We start from the raw sequence: 22,338 nt of genomic DNA, 5'->3' as shown, positions 1-22,338 counted from the left end.
ATAAATACACTAAAGTATGGAATTATTAATAATAGAAGGTACCATATTGATAGGTTAAAGAAATGAAAGCATTAAACCATGAAAAAAAAATGAGGTTGTTTTATATTTGTATGTATGTTTATATTTAGCTGCTATGCCTTATGGATTCACGAGGGCGTATAAATTTTACAAATATGGCCTATCCTTCGATGCCAAACTGTAGAGATTTATAATTATGCAAAAGTTCCATAGCTTGGGATGAAATATTTCGTAGCTATTATGAAATTTACATTCATTCAGAACCTTCATAATGGTGATGTTATGCTTGTAAATTATGAGTTAAGATTGACTTTGATTTTTCTTTTTGACTACCATGCCATAAAGATTTAAAATGGCATATGAATTTAACCAATGAGCCCTCTTATTCTATAATAATAAAAAAAACTGCAAAGATTTGACTGACATTTCAGGCTGTGCTTTACATGAGACTGATGACAGCTCTCCAGTTTATTTTGGGTGTTTTTTTAAGGATGGACTGTTATTGCAAAGCTAGAGAAAGTTGGAGTCATGGTAATAGCATTGTGTATATTGTGGATTAAAAAATGATAATTGTACTGTAAATTTTATACTACTTTTTGTTGGAAATTTATCAAATAATTAAGATTATAGCATGCAGATAAATCCGAAAAATTAAACAATTAAAACTGGCCTGAACGGGAGCAGTCGTGTATTCACTGCCCTAGAAGATTGAGAACCCGCCTATCGCCCTGGCGCAGATGGTTCCCTTCCCCTAGCGGTAAAAACTCCCGGAAACGGCCGGCCTCTATACTCGGGCGAGAATGCAGAGCTTCAGCTCAGATGAAGGAAGTTGTCCATAAAATAAAACTAAGATGTAGATGAAAATAATATGTAGGGGAGAGAAGAAAACAAGAGAAACTTGTTGTATATATTTTTTCTTATTATTTTGAGCTCAACATATGGATATATATATAGGGTTGGAAAAGACGTTACAAAACCCGTAATTAATTCCGTAACGTTCGTCATAAATTTTGTAACGTTCCCCATAATTATATATCCGTTACACATATTTTAATTACAATATTTATTATAATTCATGAAGGCAAAATTATCTTTTGTTAACAAAATATCTAACAACTACTATAGATAGCTTGTCTGCATTGATAGTTGATACTGACATGTGCATCACGATTCACATTAGTACAAACGTCTTCATCCCGATCTCCCCATATGATTTATTATAGAGGGCCCTCCGTAGGATCCCCCCACCCCCCACCCCAATCAAGAGTCCTGATTGCCATGTGGGTGCTCTGATAATTGAGCATGGGATTAGGGCTCCACTCCTGAGGACTTACTCTGAACCTCTGCATGGATGCAGGACTCTTTGTTTTGGTCCGACTCTGGTCGGGTCTGTGTCATTGTTACACTTGGAAGATAAGGTGGTTACGCTGTGGGATTCTTGTGCCCAAAGAAAGCGAAGGGTGTCTCTGTTGTTTTGGAGAGACGCGTCACCTGACTCTCTTGGGGGTCCATTGGTTGCTTGGCTTGTTCATTGAGTCATCATTGATGATAGCTATTAATCACCTTGCAGGCCCTAACCCTCTCACAAATACCTCATTTTTGTCGTAGATAGTTGTGAATACTACCCACGCTTCGAAGGTGATATGGATGACTTGTGTGAGGTTTATGCAAGAGAGGTTTATTAGCCTCGCATTATAAATAATAGTTAGATGAATACATGGTTAAATATGCTCGGACTCACGAATTTACATAGTGTTTAGCATCGTGGAGTTGATTGGATATGCCCGACAATGTCCAGACATCGAAGGTCCAGCAATGCACGGAGGAGAGAGAAAAAGCGTAGAGAGTATGAGTGTGTTCGTATTTGCAATCAAGTACTACACCAGAAAAGATGGCATGATGTGAGGATGTTTATTGGGGAGCAAGTCTGAACAGTGCCATTAATTTCAAGTGTTAATATGCAAATTAGTTAAGCTGCTGAGGACCCGTCAAGGTCTAAATGGTCAAGAATCTGCAAGATCAGGAACTCAAAATCGAAGCCATTAATTACGGAGTACGGACACGGTAACCTTTGGGATGTAGCCTTAGTAAAAGTCTCGAAATTAATCTGTAAACATTTTTGCCCATGGGCCAGCAGATGTTACAGGCTTGTGACAATAGTGAGTGACGCTGACGTAGTTTGACTTGTAGCGATTTATGGGCTTCTCAAAGCCCATCCAGCAAGGCCATTTTTGATGTGTGGGCTAAATTGGTGGCTTCAGATCACGTATGAAAGATTAGTGATTATAAAAATGATACTCCCCTTGTACCGAACAAACAAAAAACATTAGGAGACTCGCTACATTCTACAAAACACATCCTGACAATAAACAAGTAAAATTAGTCGCCCCTTCTAAAAGTCGTTCCCATTTTATCAAAGCCATATAGGGGTTTGTTTACCAATCAGCTGAACTAAGCTTTTAGAATCAGAGTGAGCATTGGCTTGAATGAATGCCCATTGAAGAGTGAGCATTGGCTTGAATGTCGACGAGCCCCAAATAATTCCGAGGACCAACAAAAAAAATCTTGCAAGGAGAGCTTCAATGGGTTTATACACTCCTCCTTTGGGCACTGCTACACAAGATAAAGATGTGAATGGGCATTCCGCCTAGAACATGCTTGATTAGGATCAGTTTCCCAGCAGCACTTAACATTTTAGAGTGCCACCCTTGAATCCTCAATGATCCTCAAGACGATCTTACGCTTTAAGCGTATCCAGGTTGAGGACAATGTTAGGATGTTTGTTTTTCTTGTCAATCTCCCTGCAGATCTCCTGGGCTGGAGCGATGTTATCAGATATGCACCTCCCTTCGATGAAAGCCCCCTGATTGGGAGATATAATATGAGTGCACAAGCTCTTTGAAGTCAGGGTGCGTAGTCCACATGCGCTGAAAACGCCAAAGTTTAGGACCTGAATACAAATTTCTGGAGTATGAAAGAAGAATGGGACATTGATCAGAGAACTCCCTTGTTAACAGCTGGACTGTAATGATGTTAGAGGCTAGGAGATCGTGGGACTGAAGAACTCTGCCAAGGACCTGCCAAGTTCTCTTGGGTCCTTAAAACTTATTGCACCAAGTGAAGGGGCCACCTGACGTAGGGACTGCTGCCATGCTGCAGTCGTCAATGTAAGAATTGAACTCCTCCATCGCCATTGGTTAGGGTTGAGCAACCCCAATTTTCTCTTCAATGTATCTAATGATGTTAAACTCTCCTCCCCCAATCCATGGCCCCTGGGAAGAAGATGAAATGAACCGAAGATGGTCCCACAATTCCCTTCTCCCTCTCACAGTATACTTCCCATATACAGCTGATATGGTAATAGATGACCCCATAATGGTTGCTAAAACAGTAATACACTGCTTAGTCTTGTGGAGGAGCGAAACTGATACTCCCTCCCTCCAGAGAATCCATATTTTGCCCTCCACATCTTCATTGGATATCCAATTGTCCTTATTACAAAAAAGTGGAACTTCCTGATATATTTATCTTTCGCAAGAGGCTCCATTATTATAAACATTGAGGGCCTATGTGCTGAAATGAGTTGTCTATAAAATCCAAAAGTATTAGGGTTACCAACGCCATGGGCATTCCAAAAGATGATATGTACATGGTTGTGGATTGGATTCATGATGATCAGGGGGGTTGAAGGGGATGAACCGTTCCTCGCTCGAAGCCTTACATTCAGGAGGACGTTGGGGTGCCGCAAATGAATTAGTTGTGCTAGTGCCAATCAGTTCTCTGCCTTGTTTTTGTGTAGGGAGCTCAAAATCAGATTCATCCTCGCTTTCCTGAGAGTTTGTGGACTTAGCTCTAGCCCTTGATTGTTCTAGAGTTTGTGCTTTTTTGTGCACTAAAGTCCAGAATTGGTCATCATCATCAACACTTAGCTGGTTCACGACGAGCATAGCTTTAGCCTTTGAATTCTTGCGAGGGATCTCTTCGACTGCAGAGAGGTTTTGATCAAAATTAAGATGAATGACTTTGGAGTATGACCAGAGGCCTTAGGGTGGCTATTCATGACTGGTGTGCACGCACCAGGTTGAGCTTGCAGCGGAGCGGGCTGGACACGCATTTCTAACAATCATATCAATCCCAGGGGGATGATCCCCATTCGTATTTTCAGCATTTTTGGTATGCTGCATTTGGGTCTGATCTATCAATCGGCGTTCGCTTGCATTCGTCCACATCACGGCCTTGCACTTCGTAAAAGTTACAGAATTTTGGTAGCTTCTTGTAGATGATAGGTTGTGACGGAATAAAAGGGCAGCATTCAAGACCTCAAATGTGACGGAATAATCTTAAATTCTCTCATCTTCAACCCCTTAATAGTAACCAGAGAAAAGGGTTATTTGCACTTTGATACCCCCAATTGTTTCACTTTATCATAACTTTGATATTGTCAAAATTTATTTTAACAATTGGGTATTCTGAGACATAAAAAAATTTAAAGATTAGTTTTGTTTGGGTAGGTGTATCAATGTATAAATGTGCATGAGAAAATATTTGCTTCAAATTTTAGTTGTTTGACTTTTAAAAAAGCAAGGAACGATTTACGTTTTGGGTTATTAGATAATCAAATTAACATCAATTTGAGAACTTTAGTGTATCAAAATGTCAAAATAGAACATCATAGCTTCTTAAACAAGTCTAAATTAGAATGCCCAATTAGGAATTTAAATTAGACATCATTTAAAGAATCTTTTGATGTCTCAATAATTAGACTCCGGACCAATTACTATGCCTTAAATTGATTACAAAATTAAAGCGCACGGAATTGAAGTCGACTTCCTTTGCAATTCCTGTCTCAAGACATGCTAAATCTAATATAAACCCCTCCTCAATATTCATCAAAAATTTTGAGATTGCTGCAGCTGACACAGGTTCATCTCATGCACGGAAATATCAAACCAAAACAAAACCCAACTCCATGACCCATGCCTTTTTTAATACAAGAACTGCGATCGTTGGTCGTAGGAGCAATGAGGCCATTAGAGAACAGAGAGTTAATCCGAGCATTATGAGCTCTTCTCTCCACCTGAAGAAAATGGCCGAGTGATGGAGCCCTGCAACCTTCATCACTATTGAATTGAGCTCTAGGGCAAAGAGAGAAGCAGTCCTTAGCCTTGCAGCAGCTTTTCCTCTCTCTCATGGTACTGCATTTTCTCCCGTTTGAGAGCTCAACAATTCTAGTAATGCCAATGAGATTCCCGAGTGTGATGCTCGACTGCAACGAAAGAAGCGGGAACATATTAATCCATAAACTTTGGGGTGTTCTGTATAAAACCCTCAAGGGTTTATACATGAAAAAAATATCCTCTGGATTTTTAAAAAATATATAAATCTCCCTTGGCCCTTACTATTGGACCTTCAAGGTAGAAGATAAAGTTTCATCTTCTAATATCTACCTACGATAATCCGAAAAACTCTGCTTGCGTAAAACTAAAAAATAAAAAAGCGAAAAGTTGCCCCAAAAATGTGCACACATGGCAACTTCTTTAATCTATAAACTTTAGCTTTGTGGAAGATTTTGTGCAAAACACCACAAAGTTCAGGGGTATTTTGTGAAATTTACTAAATTGTTACGGTAAAAAAAAAAAAAAAAAAATCTAAAGCTAAACTAGAGTTTGCAGTTTGAATAATAATTTGATACCTCGGTATCAAACTCCGATGTAGTTGTGGTAGTAGAAGTTGGGGAGGCAGTGAAGGAGAGGGAGCTAGAGACGTCCAAGCTCCTCCTGATAAGCCCAACCCTCACATTAATTAGTGGTTGCAATCCAAGAGGCCAGCCTCCTTCCTGTGATTATAATCACATTAGCACATAACTAAAGGTTAGACATTAGCTAAAAAGATCCACAAACGGGAGAAGTATACAGAAAGAATCTCACCTGTTGAGCCATTTGCTCTCTCTGGCAGTGATAGGGTAAAGACTAATGAGCACAAGCAAAGAGAGGGAGGAGGGGAAATGGGCTATCTGGAGGGGAGATAAAGGTCTCTCTCTAACTAAGAAAAGTCATAGAAAAGATGAAGGTGCAGTAATTTGCTTTTATAATTTGGTTCCTTCTCTATTCTTTCTAGGTGAGTAATCAGTGTCCTTGATTTTGATTCAAGGGTCGTGTCATGGGATGAGGAGAATATGTTGACCAAAAAGTCCCTCATGGAGGCCAAGCTTTTAGCAGCTTCCACGACATCCTTCACCTGTTAATGATGAATAAGCATCATAATGTTATCAAAATCTTTCCACTTTATGGACTTAATGGTTTTAAGATGGGTGCAATATAGCCACTGCAACCCATGCCTTGCTAGCCTTGAAAGGATCAGTCCTAACCCAGTTTTATCCTTCACCTGTTTGGTTCCGATTTTTTTAGGGTGAAAGTAGGGGAAAGCCTGCCACAGTGTCCCATCTGTGGCATGTTTCACCCCAAATCGCCCCAAAAAAAGGCGTTTTGGGGTGAAACCTGCCACATTTCTGACACCATGGCAGGGATTCACCGATAAAAAATTGGAACCAAACGCGCCCTAAGGGGATTTGTCCAACATAAAACCTGCTTAAAGGTCACTTTTTGATATAAAGAAAACTAGGCAATATACTTACCCAATATTTCACAGATAAAATGTTTCCCAGAATGAGGCTAGGATCAGTCCACCCAATTTTGAGAAGTTGCCAAACACAACCTTGGTGTCGGTGGAACAATATGAAAGGTGCATTATAAAGAAGGGTAATTGCGCACACAACGCCTCTGTTATTGCTGTTTTGAACTAACCATCCTTGTATATTTTATTGTTGCAGATAGGCCCCCTGGGTTAAATTTTTTGCAGGTAGTTTCGAACTATCGACGGGGAGCAGAATATGATAAAATTTACCCCAGGTAAAAAGAGCCACAAAAACTTAACCCAGGAGGTCTTATCTGCAACAACGACACTACAAGAATAGTAATTCAAAACCGATATTCTGTGTGTAACAAAATCTATAAAGAATTTAGACAGCTCTTAGACTGCCGGTCGTCTAAGGATCAAGATAAAATCACGTAGTTCCTCATGTTATGAGATGATAAGCCTATGTACATCCAACCCTTTCTAGGCCTAAAATGGCATTAACTGTCAATAATAATTTCTTAAAATCAACCCAAGTAGTGCTAGAAGTAAAATTTTAGGAATACTGATGTAAAATTTTAGAAGGATTTGTGGAACATGTTCATCCACAGTTCAATACTCATTAAATGATGAAACAAGAAGCAAGAGTACATGATATAGGTAGTCTCTTCATAATCATCAACGTATAGAAGCTTAAGATTTGGTGCAACCTAAGATACAGTCTATTGATAGGGCAAATAATATTAAAATGGGCATGCCCAACAATTGGAAAAAGTGCTTTTGCTTTCTCAGACAGCATCCAATAATCTCTTTTAACCTTTTTTAACTTGCGCACAAGTATAAAAATCTCACCAGATAGAAACGCCTGCAATGCAAGGGAAGAACATATTTAAGAAATGAATCGTCACCTGTTGTGTTGGCATAGAATTTAAGTATATGGAACCGATACCAGCATTCACTTGTTGTCGAACCCAATACAGACGGAACTCAAAACTAGAGAACTGCACCATAAGAATTATTAGTCCCATCAACACAGGATAATTTCTTGGATTCTCTAATTATAACCATTTCATCAACACACGGATGTGACACAAACATTGGTTACTGAGAATAAAGTAGATGAGTAAACAGAATGATGACTATAAGCTAAATAATTATTTCACGCATAAGTTCAACATTCATAATATCAAATAATGTGGAAAAAGTGTCAACTTTTGAATACAATAACTCAAAGAATCTTTTTTCACGTTCTCAAGCTATAAACAAGTGCTATTCATACATATTGCATTTTTACAGCTTCATAAAGCAATGTACATAATTTATAACAGATTGAAGTAAGCTCTTTCTATCTCTATGCACCGCACCATATTGAAGTATTTGTGCTTACTAAAGGCATTTAGAAAAGAATCAAATGCTCGAAAGTTAAACCTCGATTTCTTCCATCAAACTTCAGTTGAAATTCCTATGGTAACACGTAGGATTGCAGGGATATGGACAATCCACATATATTGCCTCTCTTCTGCCAAAGTACCAGTCTCCGACTGCTTCTGCAATTGTCTGCTTGGAGGCAAATAACCAGCCAAAATCATTAAGTTGATACATTTTAAGTAAAATATAGTTCAAGAACCATGCTATATACCACTGTGCAAGCTGCAGCCTAACAGTTGACGGGAATCAGTCTCAGAATCCCATTCCTTTCTTATAGTTCTAAATGGTTACTGTATGGTAGTGATCATTTGGTATTACTACGAATGTGGAATTATGACATGAAATAAGATGGAGCTTGAAACAGCAAGAGAAGGGGTAATTTGGTCAACGAGAATTATAATAACACTATTCCTAGGAAAAGTAAAGCATATAGAAAGAGTTAATTGTGAAAGGGCTTAGCCAACTATACCCCCTAAAATATTTTATTAGCATTTGCAACCTCTGTACACTACACTATATTATTGCAAAAGTTAGGTTGAGATATCCTGTGAGAATCATGAGATGACAAATTACCTTCTACCGTTAGTTTAACTGTAAAAAAGACTCAATCGCCCAGTAAATCGGGTGGAAGAAAGTAATGTCATCTCACATTCAGGGTGCGTTAGTGCTAATAACAAGGTTTAGACTTTAGAGTGTTATAAGTGGCTACACCGTCATAATATAAGGAGTGTATCCACAATTAACCCTGTATAAAAAGACATGTTACAGTAAAGAAAATATAAATTGTCAGGAGAAATTAACAGTAAAGGGAGAAAATACCCTATTGTTGATTTTAGGTGACTTTGGAGAGTGCCATGTGACATTGCTCATTGTCTGGCAGTGTACAAAGCAAGAATTGATGAACATTCCCGCATCCTTCTTGTGCTGAAATTCACTCAAGGTATGAAGCAATGATGTCCTGAAACCTGTTAAGAAAATCATTATAAAAAGAACATCTCTAGTTTCTAAAGAAAAACATACATAACGGCCTTCTAATGATGAAAAAGTTTATGATTATAACCCTGCAGTATTTCAATCTGATTCGGATGACAATTATGAATGTTCTTCTTGCACCTCAGCCAGTGCCCTCGAGGATCAGAATCTTCTGGTACCAGAACATTTTGTATCTGGAAAACACAGTAATTTCAGAAAATTAATTTTGAGAAATACATTAAGATAAACAAAGGAAACATAACAGATAAGTACTACTTACCTGCCAATAATCATAAGCAGAATTGAGAATGAAAAGTGGGGTCTTTATTGTCTTGATAAGCTCATGAGGAAAGAAACACTGAATAGGAAAAACATGGGTGCATATTAGAAAAAGATTTTGACAAACACCAAAGATTGACACAGCAACTGGCCAATAGGTATAAATTATAACAATTAACTTGATTGAAGGCTTACCTGTGAAGGTTCGGTCCTTTTTGTACAATCAGCTGGCAGGTTCTTCCCCACATTCTGGAAGCAAATAAACAGTAACAGATTGAAAAGTATGATATAAGAAAACAATAGATGAACACTGTAACGGCCCAGAAAATTTGACTGATATATATTGAGCCGTGTGCATCGAAACCTCAGATGACAGGACCAGGAAAAGTGGACACTGTAAATTTGTACTAAACACAAATTGTGAAATTTTAGTAAGCTCTGCTAGTGTCACGTAAATAAATTAGGTCTACCCATACTTAAAGAAGTGCATATGTTGGATTAGTTAGTAAGATGATCATTAAGTTAACTACCTCAATTTCAAATGTCCAGGATACACCTTCCTACAAAAATCCAACTAGTTTGGCTTCTGAAATATTTTCTTTCAAAACTACAAAAATCCATTAAGTTAACTACCTCAATTTCAAAATGGCCAGTACACACCTTTCTACAAAAATCCAACTGGTTTGGCTTCTGAAATCTTCTCTTTCAAATCCATTTTTGCCTAGTTTCTGTGAATGATATTGATGGGAGGAAGATGAATTCATATAAGTAATGTATGTGTATGAGGCTGTCTAAACCTAGTGGGTGCAAGTCAGATTTATATAATACCATTTGACCGATGAGTACTTGACTACCTCTCATTATGCATGCTTTCACTATGTGAAACTAGAAAGAGACATTCTAAAAATAAAAAATAAAAAACTGAAACCTTGGGGAGTATAAAATACTGAGGTAGGATTATAAAGATGTTCTTTCAATAAAATTAAATAGTGCTGAAGCATGTTTATATACTGCATATTCTAAGAGAACCACTCATGCATGTTAAGTTGAAGCTCATAGGCATATGTATAGGTTGAACCGTTGAAGGGGTCGTTGTAAATCTCAGCATCATTTTCTCAGGCATGTTGTGGAATATGTGGTGTCATTTGGGGATGCTTACGTGTACGTATCCACTGTCACAGGTTGATGGTTATGCGTATGTATTCGGTTGATAGGTTGCGTGATGGGCGTGAACGCCGGAGGCGGGCTTTGTGCATTCATCAGTGTCCTAAAAGTCAAATGTTGAGGAATTGCCAGACAGAAACTTCCACATTGGATGACGAATATCGGGGATATATCGGAGATATTTATCAAATATTAGGGTGTTAAATCGAATAATATCTATGTGCATCATAGATGTTCATACTTGATGCACCAAAAAATGAAGCTTTGGAGAAAGTGGTACTTTTTACAAGACTTTTGCAAAGAAATTGGTCTCAATTGAGCCCTGATTCTTCTTTCTGGTTCTTTATTTGGGCCTAGACCTCAATTGAACTATAAATCCACACCAATCATAAAAAACAAAGCTACAGAAGATAAGAATGTTTGAAATTTCAGTTGAAATAGAAAAATTCCAGATCCTTTCTTGCAATATGACCATGTGTCCTCTTTGTTGGGACGAGTACTTGACTGTTAGATCCAATTACCAAATTTTTGTAGTTTCTTGAAGTTAGAATAAGTAGTAGTGAAATTAGACTTGCTTTCTTAACAAATTGATTATTAGCACAGTGAATAAGGTATGGATTTACAACAGTTCTATTGCACACCCTTTTATTGATAGATTCAACAACAACCATGTTGTGGTCGTTTAGCTAAATAAAAAATTAATATACAAGTAAATGCATCTACATGTATGTAGATGCAGAAAGCTAGAGAAACAGATCATAAAAAACATAATGGTGACTTTGACTTGGATCTTACTATTATTATCCATGCTCACATTTTTTTCTATGTATATAAACTATAAGTCATCTAATGGAGTTGTTGCATATTGGCCTCAACTTTGTGATCTCAATTTCAATTCATGTGCATAGTGTATACTATCAGGCAGTGTTTTAAATATCGGCCGCCATGTCGGACATGGCGGCCGATATGTACCCTAGCCGCCACGATATCCTTCATTTCAATGCGTATTGCGTTTCTGAGGTCATGTCGGGGACATGTCGGAAAATATCGGGTATGTCGGGCGCCATTGCGGCCAAGAAATATCGGCCAAATTTCAGAAAAAACGGTTTTAAGCTTATTGGATCAAGTTTGAAAAACCCGACTCAGAAATCAGGTGTCTACAATTGGTTAGTGATCCTAACATCAATAAGTTATGTACTTTTTTATATGTTTAGACAATATAATTATCAAGTATGTGAAGATTCCATTTATGATATTATATCAACCTATCTGATATGGCAATCCAATATTTTTTTCATGTCCCCCGATATATCCCCGATTTCCGCTATCCGACATGAATTTTGGCCGACCGACATGAAGCCGACATCCGACATTTAAAACATTACTATCAGGCACTATAGTGTAAACTAGCACTATAGTGTAAACTATCTCAAATGGTCTATTTTGTATAGTCCGTTCCTGCAAAGGTTGCCAACTGATACTACTAGTAGCATTATCTAGCACCCCAGGTTCTATGGCAACCATAGTGGAAGCATATATTTTCATCCATCTTTGAGAAATAACATATAAAATGAATTTATTAGTTTTTCTTTTAAAAATATCACTGTTTTTATTATTTTCTTTTACTAACCAGGTGAATTCTGTGATTGTTTGATTCTTCTTTTGGTAACCCCTTTGAAGGTTACTATGAAAAATGACAGTTCCACCGAGTACATAGCTATCATGATAGGGTTATTCAGATCGGAGTTCTCGCTCAGTTGACCTTTACACATTTGTTCACTTATGGTCCAGACTGATACTCGAAGCCTGGTTGTAAGGCACACTGTTAGATCTCTTAGAGTTATTGCAATGCCCGCCAGTGAGGACGACAATGACTTCATTGTTATAGTGTCTATAGCGATTAAGAGGAGAGCCAGAGCAATGCTCGCAACTAGGTCTTAGTCCTGGAAATTTTTGTAGCCACCTCAAGAGGGATCATCCTTGATCAACCTCCACTAGTTATCCCATGCACATAGATTGCTCTAAGGACATAGAGTCCGTCCCTACCGGTAGATTAAATCCTACCAATCACAACATCTTCCGTCGCAAGGTAAGAGCCAGGAAGACCACCCCTACTCCAACTATGCTGAAGAAGTTAAGTGTCTTCCCATCCTCTTGTCTACCTACCTTCAACCAGATATCTGTTGAGATCCTTTGAGTTCCACCAGTGGAGTTCGTACTCTCATCCACCTGGAACTCGCCATTCACCCGAGACTAGTGGTGTGACCGTCCACTATTTCCAAACTCTCCATTGCAGTAATGCACCTCAAGAGGTTTGCAGATGTCATACAAGATCGATGCCATCTACAAAGGAGTCTAGTAAGGCTTCGTCACTTATGCCTTTAGTCAGTTGCTAGTTTTTCCCATTTAGGGGAACTATATCTATTTACTATGATGCCAGATGGCTGTATACAAACTTATCTCCATTTGCTATCTCTATTTGCTATATTATTGAAATGTGATCAACCACTCTACACAAAAATATTGTCCGCCTTCCCATTCAGTGTAGAGGGGATATGAGATATGCACTCTAAGAGGCTTATCATTATGTCTGTTCATGGTCTAGTAGCAACAATTTAGGAGTATCCAAAAAATTAAGAAATCATGAGTCACTTCTTCTGGCGGTAAGAATGGACTCTGTGTCCTTAGAGAAAATTATGTGATATGTTGATAAGGGCCATAAGGCTACTCTGGCAACCTTCTCAATGATAACTTTCTTCGTTTTCTCGCCAGAAGAAGTGAAGATGACGATGCATCTAAGAGCAGCAAGTGGAAACTGATTGCAAATGACGATCCCTTGGAAGCGGCCACGGGCCTCTACGCAGATGCCTAGGACTAAGATCTAGCCACGGGCATTACTCTAGTTATCCTCTTAATGGTCTTGGACGCTACAATAATGAAGTCACTGCCTTCAATGATAGGCACTACAAAGGTTCAAGGAGCCGCAGTAGGGAAATTCACCTGATTCGAAGCACCAATCTATGCTGTAGTGGGGACTATGCTTTGACTGTCCATTTCATAATAATGATTTCATAGTAGTGATGAACTTGATAGAACTCTGAATCTCTGATCGTTTTCCATAGTTACCCTCAAAAGGGTAACTAAATATGTAGGCAACCACAAAATTTTCTGAGTTAATAAAATAAAATAAAAAGAATAACAATATTTGCAAAGGAAAAAAGATAAATGCATCTTGTACAATAGTTCTCAAAGATGAATGGTTATGCTCCCACCATGGTTTCCATAGCTTCAGTGGTGCCAAAATTAAATTATAATACCTTACTGTCTCATTTTCAGTTAGTAAACCGATTAAAAAATTACTTCACACGTTATTAATTAATTTTTCATAGAACTAGTCTTAAACATGATCATTGTTTTTCATTGCAAAACCTTAGTCATACTCATCATACCTGTATATAATCAAAGATCTAAAAGATATCGGCGGATATCCAAAAACATAATTCCTTTTACTAGATGTTGAAAGTTGAACGTCTTCCCTTCCCTTGGCGGCTAGTGGGGTCCACTATACTTAATAGATCTATCTTTAAAATTTTTAATTTTATCTCTTCTTTATACGTGAACTACTCTTAATTATATTTTCACTTTGAGAGTCCTCATTAAATTAAAATTATGCACACTTCTAAAATTCTAGGGTTATTTGCGTATGTACCTCCTAAATCATGAGTACTTGCAAAAAGACTTTTAATTTCAGTATTTGCAAAACTATCTGATACGAGTCGCCGTGCGAGCACATTTGATCGCGGAATTATCAAAGGTGGGTTGAGAAGAAAATAACAGGAACACAAGAACAATTCAGTGGTGGCGAAGGAAAATACATTCTCTAGATTATGAGAATAAAATAACTTACAATCTCTCACAATCTCACTAGAATTGAAGAACAATCTCTCTCAATTCTCCCAATACAATCTAATCTCTCTTTTCTTTTAAAACCATAAAACAATCACTTTTATATATGGAACAACGTGGATGGCAAAGTGGTAAATAACCAAGCCCAAACCCTACAGAAATTCGTGCAAACAGAAACCCAAACGAATCAGGAAACCATCGATGAGTTGACTAACGTGCATGTATGAGTCGACTCACGTTATATGGGTCGACTCATGATAGTCATGAGTCGACTGGTCAGAAACTATGTCAACATCTGCTGGGCTTCGTGAGTCGACTCATGACAGTCATGAGCCGACTTATGACACATGGGTCGACTCATACAGTGATGAGTCGACTGGTCAGAGACTTTTGACAAAACGGCTGAGTTTCACAAGTCGACTTATGACAGGCATGAGTCGACTCATGACTGTTATGAGTCGACTCACGGGCTGAAAACAGGATGCTTCGATTATTCGATTCGTCGTTTTGTTCCACGCTTCAACCTGCGTTCCACTGTGCTATTTTACACCTCTATTCTTAAGCTACCATGAGAATCATCTATCCTCAAGCTCCCATGAGGATCGCTAAGTTCCAAAGAGAAGATACACCCGTATCATGGGATCCCCTTTAGGAACTTGAAGTCTCATTTAAGTTAGAACTTCAGCTGAGGAAACTCACGAACTCCTCATTCCCTGTTGAACCACTTAGCCTTGCTAGGAACTTGACCTTGACGTCCAATGAGAAATGACTCGTTCATCCCCTGCCTCGTCGTGGTCGTCTTCCGCTCCAAAATACAATCTTCTTTCAACGGCTCTTCTCTATCAAACCACAAGTCTTCAACATGCGGTAAGATCACATTGTCGTCACCTTCATCATCCAGCAATGAAGGCTCAAACAACTTCAAATACTCGGCATTGATCACCGAATACATGCCTAAGGTGGCAAATCTAGCCTGAAGGCGTTATCACCAATCTGATCGAGAATCCGAAACGGACCATAACGTATAGGTTTCAACTTCTTCCCTTCTCCCTTTAGCCTCTCCTTACTCAATTTCAGCTATACAATGTCGCATATGCCAAAGTTACAAGGAACTCGATGCTGATCATGCTTCGCCTTGTACTTGGCTTGTGATTTCTTCAATTGTGCTTCCACCGTGGCATGAATACGTGCAATCTTCTCCAAAAATCGTTGAGCTTGTTGCCTTTCACTCCCTTCCTTGCCGTCGGCCGTAGCTTCATTTGAAAACATGAGATCAAACGGACTCGGAGGTAAAAACCCATAACAAGTCTCAAACGGTGATTTCTCCGAAGATCCATGAATAGCCCGATTAAACGCAAACTGAAGATATGATAAACTCTCATCCCAAATCTTGGGATGACTGGAATTGTATCCTCTCAACATGTGCACCGATTAACCACTTCTGTTTGTCTGTCTGTTTGTGGATGGAATGTCGTGCTCTTCTTCAACCTAATGTCCATCAAGCTCTACAAAGAATCCCAAAAATGTCCGAGAAACCAACTATCTCGATCTGAAATAATCGAATTCGACAACCCAAAATGCTTTCACACATGCTCAAAGAATAATTACGCTGCACCCACTCCCGTCACAGTCTTCTTACAAGGAATCAAGATCACCATCTTGCCCATAATGAACAAATAATCATGTCCTCGCTTGGTCGTCGGTAATCCTCCTAAGAAATCCATAGAAATACTCTCTCACGGTCTCGAAGGTACCGGCAATGGTAGATACAATCCCCGTTTCCTATTAGAAGGTTTTGAAATACAACATAGCTTACACCCTCCAACATACTTAGTGACATCCTCTAACATTTTTGGTCAAAAGACATGACGTCGTAGATTGAGAAGCGTCTTCTGGATCCTAAAATGACCTTGCATACGTGATGTATGTGCTTCTCGAATCCACTGTAATCGGTCGCCGTCCTCCGGAATGCAAAGCGACGTCCCACGATACAACAAACCATCCTCACCAATCTCATACTTCCCCTTTCGACCAGCCGTCGCCCGCTCAAACACACTGCTAAAATCTGCTGGATGTGTATATCTGCATATACTCCGAAGGAACCAAGGGTTGAATGCGCGTCGCCACCAAAAGTGCCCTCACTGGTGGGCGAGATAACACATCGACTAACTTGTTCGTCGTCTCCTTCTTGTACCTAATAATGATGTTGAACGCCATCAAATAGGACATCCACTTCATGTGTCGTGCCTGCTGCAGCTTTGTTTGGGCATGTAGAAATTCTAATGGTTTGTGATCTGAGTGCACAACCACCTCCTTACCCAACAAATACACCCTCCAATGTTTGATCGCTTGATAAAGTACATAGAACTCCTTATCGTAGGTGGGGTAGTTTTGAATAGCACCCGTAAACATATCTGAATGGTACTCCACCGGCTTACCATCCTGAATCAACACAGCGCCCATAGCATAACTAGAAGCGTCGGTCTCCACCTCGAAGGTCCTCCGCAAATTCGACAAAGCTAACACCGATGCCTCCGAGATCTTCTTCTTCAGTAGCTGAAAGCTTCCTCATGCGCCCTACCCCACACGAACTGAACATTCGCCTTCGTAAGGCCATGCAAAGGTGCCGCATAAATCGAAAAATATCGAATGAACTTGTGCAAGTACTGACAAGCCACCATGAAGCTTCTCACCTCCATCACTGTCCTAGGTGTCAGCCACTTTGTGATCACCGTCACCTTGGATCTATCCTTCGCTGGTCCTTCCTCACAATGAAACCGAGATACACCAACTCGTCCTTCCTAAACTCGCATTTCTTCCCATTGAGCTTCAGCTGTCCGTTCTGCAACACTTCAAACACTTTCTCAACATGAACAAGATGCTCCTCCCAGGTCCTGTTATACACCAAGATGTCATCGAGGTAAACTATCATAAAGTCCTCTGTAAAGGGTTGCAACAAATCATTCATAAGCCTCATAAAGGTAGCCGGAGCGTTGCACAAACCAAACGACATCACCAACCACTCGAATAGGCCCTGCTTGGTCTTGAACGCAATCTTCCAAGTGTCATCCTCCCGAATTCTCACCTGATGGTAGCTAGACTTCAACTCCAACTTCGTGAAGAACCTTGCTTCCTCCAACTGATCCATGAGATCGTTAATCCGTGGTAATGGGTCGCGATTCTTAATGGTTATCTTGTTGAGTGCCCGATAATCCACGCACATGCGCCAACCTCCATTCTTTTTGGGCACCAACAATACTGGAGACCCACAAGACGAACAACTCAGCACAATTACTCCTGTCTCCAAAAGCTCCTGAACCTGTCTCTTGATCTCCTCAGACTCTTCTACAGATGTTCGATATAGGCCTATATTCGGTAAGGAACTCTCGCCGGTCAACATAATCTCATGCTCCACACCTCACCGTGGCAGTAATCCCGTGATCTCCGAAAATAAGTCCTCGTACTTGGCCTTCAACCTGTCAAGATCTCCTTCCTGAAGTTTGCTCAATGTAGTTAAGCACATCCTACTCAGTTGCTCCTCATAAAACCTAATGAATAATAATACAAACTTCTTGCTTGTATTTACCAGCCTCTTCGCCTGAGTCATCGTCACCAAACTCATCTCCTGAGAAAGAGACGCCGAACGAAAAATGAATTGTTCGTCATCTTTGGTGAATGTATACTTCTGGACCCGTCTATCATAGACCGCATATCTATCCCATAAATAAGGATTGCCCAGTATCACTTGACAAACATCCAAAGGAATGACGTCGCATGTGACCTCGTCGATATACGACTCGTGGAGTGCAAATCTGAAAGTGCATTGGGTGACCATACTCAATCCCGCCTCTTTCTGAATCCACCCTAAAGGATAGGGTTTCGGATGTTTAACCGTTTTCAATCCCAGCTTCTACACCAATGTCTCAGATATCAAATTCTTTTGGCTCCCTAGATCCACTATGACATCAACTAAACTAGTCTTGATCTGTAATTTCAAAACAAAGAGCTGAGGGAGCAGCTCTTTGTTTTGAAATTACATATGCATTCTTCTTCTTTTTTTTCAATCATTTTGACTTCAGATGAGGATACTTCTCCCAGCAACAATCAGCTACGTGTCCTGTCTGTTTGCAGTGATTGCATGTCAATCCTATCTTCCCTGAATCACCTTTTTTCTTCTCTTCCTTAGGCTGAGAGCCACTTAACTTGTCTCCCGTCTGTTTGGAGTCTCCCTTCGTTTCGTTGCCCTTCTTTTTCCTACCCTCAATGGCAATGACCTTCACACTCGCCTCTGTAATGGACTCAACTGTGAAAAACCTCATCTCCTTCCGGATATATTCATTCAGACTCGTCATATACTTCATAAAAATGGGATATTCCTCTGTTGCGATGTTGAGGACCATCGCCTGTTGTTGGAACTCCGTCGTATACTCTTGAACGGTCTGGTTGAACTGTTGGCGCAACTCGTACCACTTGTACCAACGCTCTTCGAGGAATCCTACCGGATAGAATTGCTTCCTAAGTAGTTTCTTAAACTTGTTCCACGACACCGCCTTCTTCTCCTGCTTGCAATAGGATTTCCACCATGTGAATGCATGCCTCGAAAGCTTCAAAGTCACGAATACGAGCTTCTCCTTGGATGAATATCCGTAGAGTGTGAAATAGGTCTTCATCCGCTCGATCCAATCATCAAGCTTCTCGACGTTGATACTCTCGTCATACACATGAATCTTCACTTTAAAGTCTATCTTCAAATTCTGGTAAGAACCCTTACCCTATTGGTGTGAAACAGACTTAACAATACAGATCTCCTCATCTGAATCAGAATCCTCGACTTCTCCATCGGGCTCCACAAGTTTCTTCTTGTCTTTCGAAGAAGATTCCTCCTTGTTTCCCTTGTCTTGGACAAGATTGACGAGTTACACGAGGGTCGAACCCATTATCTTCATCTGCTTCTCCAATGCATCTAACCTTGCTGAACTATCTCCTTCAGTCATCTGCTTCTTCCTTAATTTTCGGACTCCTTCCAATGAAATAAAAATCTCGTCTAGCTTCTTGTATTACAATCGAGTCAGGACCATACACAGGATGCCCCCTCCACAGGATCTGATCGTTCTGATACAAACTTGATACGAGTTGTCCTACGAGCACCTTTGATCGCGAAATTATCAAATGTGGGTTGAGAAAAAAATAACAGGAACACAAGAACAATTCAATGGTGGCGAAGGAAAATACTTTCTCTAGATTATGAAAATAAAATAACTTACAATCTCTCACAATCTCACTAGAATTGAAGAACAATCTCTCTCAATTCTCCCAATACAATCTAATCTCTCTTTTCTTTTAAAATCCTAAAACAATCCCTTTTATATGTGGAACAACGTGGATGGCAAAGTGGTAAATAACCTAGCCCAAAACCCACAAAAATCCGTGCAAACAGAAACCCAAACGAACCAGAAAACCATCGATGAGTCGACTCACGTACATGTATGAGTCGACTCATGTCATATGGGTTGACTCATGACAGTCATGAGTCGACTGGTCAGAAACTATGTCAACACCTGTTAGCTTTCGTGAGTCGACTCATGACAGTCATGAGTCGACTTATGACACATGGGTTGATTCATACAGTGATGAATCTACTGGTCAGAGACTTTTGACAAAACGGCTGAGTTTCACGAGTCGACTTATGACAGGCATGAGTCGACTCAACCTGATGAGTCGACTCAATCTGATGAGTCGACTCATGACTGTTATGAGTCGACTCACGGACTGAAAACAAGATGTTTCGATTATTCGATTCGTCGTCTCGTTCCACGCTTCAACCTGCGTTCCACTGTGCTGTTTTACACCTCTATTCTTAAGCTACCATGAGAATCATCTAACCTCAAGCTCCCATGAGGATCGCTAAGTTCCGAAGAGGAGAAACACCATATCACTATCTCGTAAATCATCCACTTTATGAAAAATACCCCTAAAATCAATAAATCATCAACTTGGTACTAAAGTTTAACTATTTTGTTGATAATTTTCACATTGTGATTAGAAATTAGCTTATCAAAGTTGATGAGTAATTGTTTTGATGCAATTTTTCCAAAATTAATGATTCGAGCGGTAGTTATGGAAATGCTTATATTTGGAGAAATAGCCATGATTTAAGGGGTATATATACAAATAACAAACAATTCAAAATTTTAATAATCAAAACTCTCATCTTTAATCTTATCTTTACCTAAAAATCCTTACTATATTGAAAATTTGAAACTATCTATAACTAGAAATTTTTGATAATAGAGTCCTCCTTTATATATAAAAGAGTTTTTGAGATTAGAAAACTATCAAGAAAACCCAAATTTAAGTAATGCTCATATATGTATTTGTATCCATATCCGAATTCAAATGTGAATTTATATTCGAAGCCAAATCCGGATCCACATCCTAAGTATATATCTGAATCCATAACTAAACTCAGATTTTTGGACCGCATCCAAAAATTTAAGATATATCTATATCTAAAATCGTATTAATTAAAATCTAAAACCATATCCGTATTCAACTAGTTTCAGACTTTGTCTACCATGCCCTCATCCATTTTGGGCACAATTGCAAATAGGATCAGATATTTCCGAACCATTTTGCACCTCTAAGCGATAGGGTTGATGATCATATTGTTGAAGATCATGCCGATGAGAAGGGCTTGATAGATCTCTTCTCTAAATATCTTGCCATCAAGATGAAACTATAACAAATAAGATATTTTATATCACTGCACCTAAAATATAGTCTAGTTTTAATAAGAATGTTGTCATATATCCATATAATTCATTTTCACACACTAAATGCATGACTAAATACAATGTGTCATAAAGGGACAACCAAGTGAGGGCCAAAGAGGTCTTAGCTCCACTTTAGAAATGAGATTTCATCGACTCAAGTGGAACAACCCCAACCGGTTTGTTACCTTCTTAATTCTAACTACAATAGTAAAATATCTCATAATTAATAGAGTTTGATTAGGATATGGGCCTCACTAGTAATTACATAAATGCAAGGTTATCGATAGCGGATAGCGTCGCAAAGCGGTGAGGCATCATTAAGGCTATTTAGGGCTATTACGGTAAAATAGCAGTAAAAAGCGTAAAATCAAATAGCGGTCTAATTTAGATATGTATAAACACTAAAAAAGTTATAAGAAAAATCTAAGAAATCTAAAAATACATATTGGATGATTTAAAGAGATCCTAAATATGAAATAAACATGTAAAAACATCACGTAATACCGAAGATGACTGGAAGAGTCAAAAGTCATCGTCTTCGAGAAGAAGAGCTTAGCGGTGACAGGAATGTCCTAAGAGGAGCTCATGGTGAAGAAGGTGAGAGGAAGTATTAAGGTAGGTGCCAGAGGCTATGAGAGGTGACGGGAGTATGCTGAAAATCACAGGAGACGGTAGAATGCAATGGTCAATAGTTGAGTTTAATTTTAAAAAAATAAGCCTCAAACCGCTTTTAAATAGCAGTCAAAAAACAAATTTCGAACGTAATCGCTCACTATTTACCGTTATGACACACTATTGGCCGCTTTTGCGAACAGACATATTCTGTAATATGTCACCGCTATTACGCGATAGCGTAGCGGGCGATAGCGGCGCGGGAAGGGACCGCTAACACTATTAGCGCCGCTATTGCGGGGCTATTTACCGCTATTTATAACAGTGCATAAATGTTTTGAAGTGGTTTTATTATCTAATTAAATAATCCAATGGTTGATGGCTTGTATTATGCAGCATACAAAAGAAGTAGATAGAACTATTGTGCGATTGCTGAAAGAGAAAATAAATAAGATTTTTGCTTCTTTATAATTAGCGCATGGTAATTATTGTGAACACTATTTCCTATGTTGAATTTTAATCTTTGAATAATGAATCTCTCATCTCCTTTTCG

At 39.1% G+C, this 22,338-nt stretch overlaps 2 protein-coding genes across 2 annotated transcripts in view; both read right to left on the bottom strand.

The window, feature by feature from the left end:
• Positions 4,882-6,203, bottom strand: LOC109840238. The gene is made up of 3 exons (XM_020408805.1): positions 5,946-6,203; positions 5,711-5,854; positions 4,882-5,284 (listed from the first exon to the last, which is right to left on the bottom strand). The coding sequence occupies exons 1-3, from the start codon at positions 5,955-5,957 to the stop codon at positions 4,943-4,945; spliced, it is 498 nt and encodes a 165-aa protein (XP_020264394.1). The 5' UTR covers positions 5,958-6,203; the 3' UTR covers positions 4,882-4,942.
• Positions 7,820-22,338, bottom strand: part of LOC109841465 (pectin acetylesterase 5-like) — a 19,881-nt gene continuing 5,362 nt past the window's right edge. The window contains exons 8-12 of the mRNA XM_020410434.1: positions 9,526-9,579; positions 9,332-9,409; positions 9,140-9,245; positions 8,899-9,044; positions 7,820-8,208 (exon numbers count right to left, since the gene is read on the bottom strand). Coding sequence (XP_020266023.1) covers positions 8,101-8,208; positions 8,899-9,044; positions 9,140-9,245; positions 9,332-9,409; positions 9,526-9,579 — 492 coding nt within the window. The 3' untranslated portion in view covers positions 7,820-8,100. The remainder of the gene's footprint in view (positions 8,209-8,898; positions 9,045-9,139; positions 9,246-9,331; positions 9,410-9,525; positions 9,580-22,338) is intronic.

The sequence above is a fragment of the Asparagus officinalis genome, chromosome 5, assembly GCF_001876935.1.
Source record: "Asparagus officinalis chromosome 5, Aspof.V1, whole genome shotgun sequence".
Lineage (NCBI taxonomy): Eukaryota > Viridiplantae > Streptophyta > Magnoliopsida > Asparagales > Asparagaceae > Asparagus > Asparagus officinalis.
The sequence above is the reverse complement of the archived record's forward strand: the minus strand, read 5'-3'. Positions and strand labels throughout refer to the sequence as shown.